This window comes from Vigna angularis, chromosome 10 (genome assembly GCF_016808095.1).
Source record: "Vigna angularis cultivar LongXiaoDou No.4 chromosome 10, ASM1680809v1, whole genome shotgun sequence".
Taxonomy (NCBI): domain Eukaryota; kingdom Viridiplantae; phylum Streptophyta; class Magnoliopsida; order Fabales; family Fabaceae; genus Vigna; species Vigna angularis.
In genome coordinates, this window is record NC_068979.1 from 18,580,412 (window position 1) to 18,592,868 (window position 12,457).

At 31.3% G+C, this 12,457-nt stretch overlaps 1 protein-coding gene across 1 annotated transcript; it reads left to right on the forward strand.

Moving 5' to 3' along the window:
* Positions 1-6,063: 6,063 nt before the first annotated feature.
* Positions 6,064-8,336, forward strand: LOC108335406 (xyloglucan O-acetyltransferase 1). Its single transcript, XM_017571420.2, has 2 exons — positions 6,064-6,461; positions 6,872-8,336. Exons 1-2 carry the CDS (start codon positions 6,152-6,154, stop codon positions 7,969-7,971), a joined length of 1,410 nt encoding a protein of 469 aa, XP_017426909.1. The 5' UTR covers positions 6,064-6,151; the 3' UTR covers positions 7,972-8,336.
* Positions 8,337-12,457: the final 4,121 nt, after the last annotated feature.

Below are 12,457 nucleotides of genomic sequence, written 5' to 3' on the forward strand. Positions count from 1 at the left end.
TTTCCTGAGTCCAGCTCCTTACTACTTCAACTTATTTCATCTACTTCATCTTATTTCCTGCCAAAACAAGGAAAACCAAGCATAAAACCCATCCAACTCTCTTATTTCCAAAACTTAAGAAAAAACATGATTCCAAGCTAGTTTCTAAGTCATAAAGGTTGTTTTTAATATCAAAATTAAGTATAAAAATAACGGTTTTTCAACCGTTATCAGCAGGTCTGGCAACAGTAGAAGAAAAAGGAGAAACAGGACGTCCAAAGAACTTTTCCCTTCTCCTGAGACTCTTTTACGGCCTTCACCTCAAAGATCTGACCAGGGAACAGAAAATATGGCTGAAGAACAGAACGATAGACGTACCATGGATGATTATGCAACAGTCATTGGCCCTCATCATTTTAATAGCATTGCAAGGTCGAGGGTTAATGATGAAAATATGGAGATGAAACCTGCTTTGATTCAATTGGTGACGAACAACCAATTCAATGGATTATCACATGAAAATCCATATGAGCATCTGACCACATTCAATGAGATATGCAATACTGTGAAGATCAATGGTGTGCCAGATGAAGCTATTAAACTGAGCTTGTTTCCTTTCTCTTTAGGAGGCAATGCTAAGATGTGGTTGAACTCTTTTCCAGAAAACAGTTTTACTGAGTGAGAAGTTGTGGTTGCAAAGTTTCTAAACAAATACTTCCACAATCAAAGGTAAACAAAGGAAAGCATGAAATTTCTTCTTTCAGACAGGGCATGGATGAAACATTAGGTCAAGCATGGGACAGATTTAAAGGCTTGTTGAGGAAGATGCCCACACATGGCTTCGATGATCCTACAGTATTCATTCTATTCGTTGGAGGTCTAAGCTCACAAACTAAATTGATGTTGGATGCCTCAGCTAGAGGTAATATCAAGTGCAAGACTCCAAAGGAAGCCTATGATTTGATTGAAAATATGGCTATAATTGATAATGAGATGCACACTGAAAGAACTCAAATTCAACAAAAAGGAGTTCTAAAATTACAATCTCAAGATGCTCTGTTTGCGCAAAACAAGATTATGACTCAACAGCTGGAAAAAAAGAAACAATTTGGGCGTTTCATGGAGATCTTCAAGCAATTGAAGATTACTATGCCCTTGACTGAAGCACTGCAGCAAATTCCTGCTTATGTGAAGCACATGAAGCAACTCCTCAATAAGAAGAAGGAATATCTACATGATGCAACACAAATTACTATGTTGCACTATTGTTTATTAATGTTAATCCATTAAATTATATTCCGTCTTTTTTTAAGTCTTCACATTGTCTCATTTAACTCTTTTTGGTACATTTTCTAATTTTATTATTTTGTGACTTTTAAAAATTCCTTAAAGTTTTGTCTAGAGTTTCCTATTTTCTTTGACCTCCTGAGCCAAGATTAAGATCTCGTAACGTTTTTCACATTGTTTGTTCACCTTTTCTGTAAACTACTAGAGTTCTTTGCCAATTATTAAGGAGACTTTAAGTGGTAAAATGCAAGAGAGTACATTCAAGAAAAAGCTTATAAGTGTGATACACGAGTGAAATTTGAGTGAAACACTTAGATGAGTGGTGAGGGTCTAAATATATTCTCTTATTTTATTTTCCTAACCTTTTGCAGGATTTATCAATATTGAACAATGTAACATATTATCGCATAAACATCCTTCTGGAAGTTGTGGCTCGTGAGGTCTTGGTGGAGAATGTCAATGCCTTGGTGTCTAGAATTATAAAGTTGAATGGTGAAACTTTTAGTATTAAAAGGAAGAACAAGTATGACAAAAATGTTTTCTCAAGGGTTAAATCAAGTGTTATAAGATGTTCCAAATGTGAAGGCTATGGGCATGAAACTAATCAGTGTCCTAATTTGAGTGCGAGTCCTATGATTACTAATGAAGACCTCAAGAACTACATTCTATATTTGAAAGAGGAAGAAGAAAGAACTTTGCAAAGATTAGATGCATTAAAAAGAAGACAAGAGCTGAAGATTAAAAGAGCACAAGAGAGAAAAGAACTTATAGAAATGGAAGAAAAAGAAAGTAGAGAAAAAAAAGAGAAAGAAAAAAAGAGCGAGATAGGAGAAAGAAAAGAAAGAGAGAGAAGAGTAAAAGAAGAAAAAGAAAAAAGAGCGAGAAAGGAGAAAGAAAAGAAAGAGAGAAGAAATAGAAGAAAAAGAAAGAAAAGAAGATAGCATCTTGAGTTGTCATTAAAAGAAAATACTAATTGGTCTCTTTTTTTTTGTTGCCTAGGAAAGATTTGTTTATCAAGGAATCATGTCATCAATAAGGAAAGGAAGACAAAATGACAGGAAAGGAAGACACAAGCTTAGAACTCGAAAAACTTGTGTTTGATAATCTGTTAGCTTATTTGTCAATTCAAAGTCATTATATTAGTATGGAAACAAGCTTAGAAGTATATATACATGAGTTAGCTTGTTTGACAATCTCTAAACAATTTTAAAATAATCAAAGTCATACTTACAATTTGATTGTATAGTTGAGAAATATTCATTTGATCTTCTTTAAACATTGCATTTTTAATTTAAAATTGTTTGATGATATTTACAAGTTTGACCATGGAGGGAGCTCTCTAAATATTTGATAATAAGAGATTGGATCCAAATCTCATTTTAATAGATTTTTATTTTGGATTATATGACTTTCTCACGAAAAAGCCATCACCACTGTATACAATATAACCCTTGCTGTAATTAATTTAAAATATGGCTTATATGTGTAAATTCAAAGACTTAACAAAAAATAAAGAAAAATTTATATTTAATTGTAACACATATATAGATTAATATATATATATATATATAATTATTTATGAAGAGAAAATAATATTTATAATATTACATGTTGAACATGTTGTCACTTACTTTCACCAACAGTAACGTTTAATTATTGGAGAGATTGCAAATGATCTCTATGATTGGTTTTGCAATATTTAAAAGTGCAAAGTCTTCAAAGTAGGTGAACGACTAAAGTATCCAACATCTTTCCACAAATCATCCAATAAGTTACGCCTAACAATTATATATGTTTATATCCCTTAAGAAAAAGTTCAACACACCACTCTTTTGCCCTTTTATTTTCGTAGCACTCAGAATAATCAAATTCTTTAAAACTGGAGTGCCAAGATGCTAAAAGAGAAGGTAACAATACTTTAAACCAAAAAAGAAAATTTCATAAATTAAGTAGTCTTCCATGAAGATGGAATTATTTCTAATAAATTAGCTTTTATAAAAACTATACGTTAGTCAAATAAAATAATAAAAATAATAAAAAAATAAAATAAAAGATTAAAGAACTAAATAACAAAATATAAAAATAAATTTATAAAAAAATTTAAAAAGATAAAAAACAATATAAAAAAAAAGGTTGATTTTATTATTTTTTTTAAATATGATTCATCATTGGTTATCAAAAAAATATTGTTTAATTAATTATTGTTTTAAATTTTCAAATTAATCAATGTAAATTCTGACTTAATTTGTTGGCGTTCTCACTCTTAGTCAAGTACATTATCAATTAAAAACAAGCACTTTGTATAATCATAATAAATTTAATCAAAGTAGATTCTCAATTAAATATTACCATGTCTAATCATGTTTATTCTTTTACCTCTTATATCAACTAAAAAGTTATTTAAACAAAGTACAATTTTGATTAATTCTTGTTAAAGTTTGTACCACTAACCAAAGTATATTCTCAATTATTGACAAAAAATCATTCAATCACATGAAAGTTTCTAACTATAATCAAAGTATATTCTCAGATAAAAGTAAAAACCCTTGGACTCATATGATTGATTTGTTATGTATATTTAACTTCATGCTAACTTTTTATGATGTAAAATCATTACTTTTACTTTATCAAGAAGCTAAAGACATAGATAAAAATAAATCACAAAGAAAAGAACAAACAAATTTATTCATCTAAATAGTGCTGTCAAAATAGGTTGGAACCCATGAGTCAACCTAGCCCACCACAAGTTTTGGGCCAGGTTAGGTTGAAAAATAATTGAAATTTTGCTACGGGTCAATTTTGAACCTAACCCACTAAGAACCTGGCTCACCCAAGTTGAACCTCTGGTGAGCCGGGTTGGCTCGCAAACCCACCTAATTTTGTTTTTTGTCCTTGCATTTGGATTATATTTGGATTTTAAGATGATTTTGGATTGTATTTTATTTGAATTAGAAAAAAATTGTTAATTTTTTAGAGTTGAAAAAAAAACGTGTAAATAAGTGAGCTACTGGGCTAACCCATTTAACTCACCAACCTATGGTGAGTTGGGTCCTGTTCAAATTCTTTCAACTTGCTAATAAGTGAGTCGGGCTGTGTTTAAATTTTTTTGGCTCGCTAATAAATGAGTCGGGTTGGGTTGGCTCACTAAGTGGCCAACCCATGGTAGGGCGGGTAAGGTTTGTTTTGACAACACTAAATCTAACCTCAGAAATTACAGCAAATCAACCCCAGAGGCTTAACACTCTATGGAATGTAGAAATAACATGAAAGTAGAAGAAGAGAGAGTGAAGAACATGAGAGAAGAGAGAGGACAAAATTTGAACCCACAAAGGGTTCCTAAGCTTCCTTAATGTGTTTCCCTAAACCTCTTTATATAGAAATAAGATTGGGCTTTCTTTTTTTGGTGTTGTAATCTTCTTTATGATAATGCATTCTCCTCTAATTATTTTCTAAATAATCTAATATTTTCAACATATATTTGATTGTTGTGAAGATCTAAAAATATTTAAGAAAATATTGCTAGATTAAAAAAGATTTGATAAATATTATCTTTTGATATTTATTGATATAATTAAATAAGGTAACATTTAACAATATGAAATAAAATATCTTAAGATATATTTTCCCCAAATTATCTTTAATAATAAAAATTTATCAATTATCAAAGCCCTTTTAGTAGAAAAAATAGAGAAAATCGCAAGATCCAATTTTTGTTGTATCTTCCTTCTTTTTGGCTTAGCCAAATTTCTTCTCTCTTCTATGCTATGCTTGAATTGACTTTTATGATCTTGATTATTTTTTATCCTTGGATTTATCTTTAAGGTGTCATGAAACTTTAACTAATTTATTTTCACACCTCAATGAACTCAACTTAGTTACAATTGTACTAACATACCTCAAAATATCAAAAAGAACATTTATACAACAAAAAATTATTTTTAACATGTTTTTGTATCTCATACTAAATAAATCTAATTATAACAAATTGTAATTAAAATATTCTATTAAAATACAAAAATTAATTAAAAATCTAATATTAAAGACTGAATAATGACATAAATGTGTTCATCAATAAATTATATATATATATAAAACTCATATAAAAAAATTATATATTAAGTTTTGAATAACTTATAAATTTGAGAATTTATAATTAAATTTTATTAAAAAAATCCATTTTATTCAGTGCTAACAAATATCTTTTAATTTTAGTTGGAATATTGCCCATTTAAATCTTGCCGTAAAAGAATGATGTTACCATTATTTGTGTGATCAAATTAGGTAGAGTGGAACATTTTAATCTATTCCAAATATAAATATAGATAAGATTAATTACTCTAATTTATCTATCATTAAATTTGATAATAATTCCATTAAAGTAGCATTCACACAAAATTGTAGTAAGATTAAAAACATGAAAAGAAAATAGAACAAAAAATGTGATTTTTCTTTCCAATTTTCTCCAACTAGTCATTCAAATTGCACTTAGAAAAATAGTGAATTGATAAGTGAGTTTAAAGAGATAGAAGAAAAAAAAAGTGAATTAAATACTAGGAAACAAAACCAATAATCACATCTTTCTAAAATACTTAGACTCAAATAAAAAAAAATGTATCATATTCGTAAAACTTGAAGAAGAAAAAAACACTTCTAACAAATTATTTGATAAATTTGTTTTAATTTTTTATTTTTAGTTTTAAAAGATTTTATGGAAAATTTTCCAAATATACCCATTAACATTTGGAAAAGTCTTATCTATGACAATTTCAAAAGATTAGTTAGTAGGAGAGAGCAATCACAGAGATCTCTCTACGTGTTTGTATAACCAAATACCCCATGAAACCTGCTTCTCTCGGTCTCTATCCTCCTTTTGACTTTCACTCACATGATCACTGCAAAAAACAAAAACCACAGTGTTTTTCTTCATTCTTCTCTGTTGAAAACACAGAAGGGGAAAAGCATAGCAAGAAGAAAGGGTTTGAACATGGGAACTAATGACTTATTCAACAGAGACAAATCCCTCTCCCTCATGAAGAGACTTCTTCCATGGACTCTCTGTGTCCTCCTTCCCATTTCATTCTTTTACCCTTTACCCTTTTCTCCATTTCCTAATCCTCATCTTTCCCTTTCCTCCAACAACACCATCACCTACCTTTCTTCTTTTTCTGCTTCTGCTTCTCCACCTTCTTCTCCAGGTTTTTCCATGCACACTTTCTTATTCATAAGATTGTAAAGTTCTCACTTTTTCTTCTTGTATACGTTAAATATTCATTCAAATTTTCATCTTTCGGTCTAACTATGTATATGAATGCGTAGTTACATAAAATAGTTAGACTGGCACCAGGTTTAGGACATGTTTGTTTCTGTTTTTAATTTCTGGTTTTGCTTTTAATTCACAAAAACCGTTGTCCTGTTTTGAATTACTTTTTCTGTTTTCATAGGTTTGAATAGAAAAAAGCAAGAATAACAAGGGAAAGTTTAAAAATTTAGTTATAAAACTCAATTGATGAGTTCATGGGAATTAAAATTATGTGTTTGTGCCTTGAATTGTAACATGATTAGCAACCTGGGATGTGTTACAAGACTTTATTGTTCTTTATTGCAGAAAGGGAAAAAACTAATGCGACTAAATGTGACTATTTCAATGGTGAATGGGTGAGTGACAGTAGGGGTCCTTTGTACAATGATACAACATGCGGTACTATCAAAGAAGGTAGGAACTGCATAACACATGGAAGGACTGACTTGGAATATCTAAAATGGAGATGGAAACCAATTGAGTGCAATCTTCCAAGGTTTGAGCCTCAAACTTTTCTCCAACTCATTAAGAACAAGCATGTAGCTTTTGTGGGGGACTCTATGGCAAGGAACCAATTAGAGTCCCTTCTGTGCATGTTAGCCACTGCTTCAACTCCTAAACTTGTCTACAGCAACAAAACTGGAAAGGAAAACCAGTTCAGCAGGTGGAACTTTCCCTCATTCAATGCAACTGTTTCCTTGTATTGGTCTCCTTTTCTTGTGTATGGCATTGAAAAATCAAGCACTGACCCTAATAACAAATTGTACTTGGATCATGTGGACGAGAGATGGGCAAGGGACATGGATGAAATGGACTTGATTGTGTTATCATTTGGGCATTGGTTTTTGATTCCAGCAGTTTACCATGAGGGAGATTCAGTCTTAGGTTGCCATTACTGTCCTGGTCTTAATCACACTGAGATTGGTTTTTATGATGTGTTGAGAAAAGCCCTGAGGACCACCTTGAAGAGCATAGTTGATAGGAGAGGAGCTAAAGGCAGAGGAATTGATGTGATTGTGACGACATTTACACCACATCATTTTGAAGGAGAGTGGGATAAGGCTGGTGCTTGTCCAAAGACTGAGCCTTATAGGAATGAGGAGAAGATACTTGAAGGAATGAATGCTGAGATGAGAAAGATTGAGATTGAAGAAGTGGAAGAAGCCAAGGCAAAAGCCAGGAGAAGGTTAAGGTTGGAGGCATTGGATGTGACCAAGTTAGCATTTCTGAGACCAGATGGCCATCCAGGTCCTTATATGAACCCTTCTCCATTTGTTAATGGGAATGTAAAGCATGTGCAGAATGATTGTGTTCATTGGTGCTTGCCTGGACCTATAGACACATGGAATGAGATTCTTCTGGAGATGATGAAGAACTGGGAAAATCAACTAAGGAGTGAAAACTGAGATATTTCTCATCATGAAATTTGGATTCTTTTGTTGAATTTTTAGTGTCATCCAAATTATACTGATGAAAACTGACTTTGATATTTTAGAATATACCAACATAGTATATTTTCAAGGCTTGGCAGAAGAACACCAAAAACTCAGGAGAGAATTTGGACTCCATATCTTGTTGGTTGATTATATTTTTAGTTTTTCCATCACAAGTGTTGGAAAATTTCATTGGATGAGAGCAAGGAATGATTGGTTTTGTTTATTCTTTTCTTTCAAATTGGATTGGAAAATGTCATAAACATTATATAACGATCTCTTTCTTTAAATTCTGAATAACTCAACACTCTGGTTTCTGATGCAGAAAATTTGATGCATACTCTCTGTCTCTCTCTCAGTTTGAGTAACTATAATGTTCATCAAACTTATTCATATCTAAGGAGAAAAAGATGATTTTTCTCATGAGATAGTTGCTGCTATTTGCTGCAGTAATCAATCATTGATTTAGCTAAATAATAACAAAAATTGGATGGATTGTTCTTTAGATTTGGCTCTTGTGAATAAATCTTCTAAATTGAGATGTTTATCATAATACCTTGAAATCAACCAAGCATAATTTGAATTGTTGTGTCCAAAGCAAAAAAAATGTCTTAAATATATCTATTGGAAGTTTATTTTCTCAAATAGATTTATTGGAATAAAATTTAAACTCAATATTTTAAATTACCTTTCCATAATTTTAATTTTAATTTTTAATATTTAATTATTTTTATTTTTTCTCCCCATTTTAGAAGACAAAAAAACTAACTCTAAAGAAATCCATCATGAAAAATAATGTCTCAGTGGATCTATTTAAGAAACTTTTCTGTAGTATTATTTTTGAGAAAAAAAATCTAATTTAACTGAAAGCTACTAATTTTTATTTTGATATTAATTTTAGTTACTATCGATTTAGTTAATACTAATGATGATAATCTTTTGGAAATAAGATTAATTTTGACTTAATTATACTAATTTTAGTAAATATTGAAAATAAATTAAATTAGTATATACTCATAAGTTAATATATTTAATTTCTAATATTCTCTTAAATGAATTTTTTTTCTTACTTTGATTGGAGAGGAATAATGTCTCTGAACCATCAGGGCGTTGGTGGATAATATTTACATATACTTCCAGTGCTGAATAATTGAGTAGTATAATAAAACTATAAAGGCTTAAAGTTAAATAAAACATATAGCAACATTAATAATAGTAATAACAGTTTATCACTGACTCTCATATTTTCATTTTTGTAACTTGATATTTAGCCTTAATTGATTAAAAATACATTTGGTTTAATAAAAGTTGCAGAAAACGAAAGGTCAATCTACTGATTCATATTCATTTGGAATCTTCCATTAACTTCTCCACCACTTTTATTGGTTACTAAAAATGTAATAATATTAAGGCAGCTTTTTCCTTCATTTCCATGTATAAAAAAATATTATTTTCCTTTTCAATTATATAATTTAGAAAATAAAAATAAATTTTGGATTATATAATCTGAAAGTCAAAAGTAATTTATAAATCATAGAAAAATTAAATGATTTCTAAAAGTTATTTTTCTTTTTTAAAACCTGTTCAATTTTTGAAAGTTAAAAGTAATTTTTTTATTGTGTAATTTAAAATTTTTCAGATTATAAAATCTATAAAAATTTTGGATTGTGTAATTTGAAAATGTAGTGTATGTCCAGTCAACTTGGTCGACTATAAGTAAATAGTCTAATTTCAAGATCAATCATATTTTTGGTCGATCACCTGTGATCGATCATCCTTGGTTCATTATCTATGATTGGCCACTTATGACTAACCACTCTGGACTGACTATATATGAATGACTACTCTTGGCTGACTACATTTGTCCAACTACTTTTGGTTGACCACATTTGGTTGACTACTCTCAGCCGATCATCTCGAGAACTACTCATCCTTGGTCAATTATCCTTTGGTTGATTATCCAGACTGACAACAAGATCGACTTATTACAAAATGAAGTTAGATTGACACGAATGATAATCACAAATCAACTTGTTAATATTAATCAAGGTATGATTGAGATATGATTAAGTTGACAAAAAGGTAACAACTCATAAAAACTACAAGAGTAAAGGTCTAAGGTATGACTTTCATTTATATGAACAATACATACATCATTACAACTAATGTTTTTCTGCTTACTCATCTACTGATTTTAGCATCAAAATATCTTCTGCAAATAGTATCCAAATGACTTTAACAAGCAATGATTGAATTTAAAAACGACCACTTAAACTGATTCATCAATGATTGAATTTAAAAACGACCACTTAAACTGATCCATTAGAGTTCGACAAGTTAAACTTGAAGACTTACCCTACATAACCCAAAACAGAAAGTAATATTTTAAATGAAAAATTTCTTTATATAAAAGTGTAGAAAGAAATATATGGGAGTACAGGAATAAGAAACTACTTATTGTTTCTTGGATCCTATTAAATTTCTCGTTATATCCCATCGAAAACTTTTGAAAATTTATTTTTATAATAGGAGTGGGATAATTGTTTTAATGTGTTCCGAAAAATGAAATCTAGAATGATAGGGTGGTGAGCAAATTTGGAGTGATGATCCTTCCACCACCCCATCTTCTCCTTACACCTCCCCAATTTTTTTTAAATTCCAAATTTACCCTTTTTACTTTTTACTTTTACCAATTTTACTTTTTACTTTTTAAAATCCTAATCACAATTCTTTCTCACTTTCACTCTCAGTAGCAAACACCCCCCCTCCCCCCACCCCACTGTCACTTTTTCTCTTCCACTTCCATTAACACAACTTTTTCTTCTTCTTTCTTTCTTTTTCCCACATAACTTATTATTTCTTTTTCAAATCATCTCAATAATCAACAATATGTAATTAATTAAGCTATAAAATAAATATCCTCTTAGTTGTGTTTGCTAAAGTCTAAATTTCTCCCACACATGGGTCTCCATGTGATCCCTTAAAATGGGGAACACAACAATGTTGCTACTACCTCGTTTCTTGTAGTCACTTATGTTAATATTATTATTATAACAGATTTTGATTATACCAACTGTTGCACTACCTGAAAGCTCCTTGTTATAAATGAATGCAACTACACGAGCATTGTTTCAATGTCTCTGGCTCTGATGATGGCTAATGTTCCATTGTGCAGTATCACGTGTAATTAAACAATTATGACGATGCGAACATGAAGTATTTTGTTGAATACATAACAGAACGACGCACCACGCACCAACGGAGAGAAGAAAGAAAGAAGAAAATGAAATGGAAAATGTTGTGTTAACGGAAGTGGAAATTAAAAATATTGTGTTAACGGAAGTAAAAATTAAAAATGTTGTGTTAACGGAATTGGAAATTAAGAAAAAGAGAGAAAGTGACAAGGGTTGGGGGGATTGCTGCTGAGAGTGAAAGGGAAAGCGGAAGTAAGAAGGAACTAAGATTATGGTTTTAAAAAATAAAAAGTAAAATTGATAAAAGTAAAAAGTAAAAAAAGTAAATTTGAAATTTTAAAAAAATTAGAGAGGTGTAGGGAGAAAATAGGGTGGTGGAGGGAGCATCACTCGTGAATTTAATATGATGCCGAAAGAAATAGCCCAAATTAGAGAGTTACTCCCTCCACCACCACACACTGCTCCCTACACTTCCTCGTCCCTCTTTATTTTGCCCTTCAGTAAAATTTAAACGGATATGAATATGCGTTGGATTCTTAAACGGATGTCAATATCCGTAGATGGATATCAACATCCGTTGAAAGGACAAACGAATGTCGATATCCCTCTACATCCGTATAAGAATCGACGTCCACGGATGTTTGACATCCGTCCAACCTCATGTAGTGTCGCAGCTCACGTATCATCAATCATTTCACCACAATGTAACATAGTTTACTTATTTTATTCCTTGGCTAAGTTGGAAAGAGGATCACGAGCATCCAAACTGAAGAACCACGAGCTACATAAACTCATTTTGGGAACTTGATTAAAATAAAAAAACTAAGAGAACAAATGGGAAGGGGAATCGAAAATCGGAGGAGAAAAGGAAAAGGGAAGCATTGGCACAATGCGGGCACAGTAAGAAAAGGGAAGAGAAGAAGCTACAGAAAAAGCAAACCAAAAGAAAGAAAAAAACAGAGAAAGAATCTGTAATGAGGGAGGAGGAAAACAAAAGTGTGGAACAATAAAAGGAAAGTCTGGATCAGAGGGAAAATGAAAAGAAAGCTTCAAGAGGTAAGTAACACTCTTCATACACGCTTGGATATTGGCTTCAAAAGTTTGTGGCATGGTGTGGTGGTTGCCATGTGGCCGGTGTACGCAGAACAGCATCTGAACGTGTTTCAGATTATTAGGGAGCTGGTATTAGCGTGGACTATAGGGTGGGAGGTGATCTTGTGCGAGCGGAAGCTGTGGAGAAAGGTGTGAGGTCGCTGATGGAGGGT

Bases quoted from the DNA above. Each gene is read 5' to 3' on its own strand.
- LOC108335406 (XM_017571420.2), top strand. From the start codon at position 6,152: ATGATCACTGCAAAAAACAAAAACCACAGTGTTTTTCTTCATTCTTCT. The intron at 6,462-6,871 runs GTTTTTCCATGC...TCTTTATTGCAG, and splicing joins TTCTCCACCTTCTTCTCCAG to AAAGGGAAAAAACTAATGCG.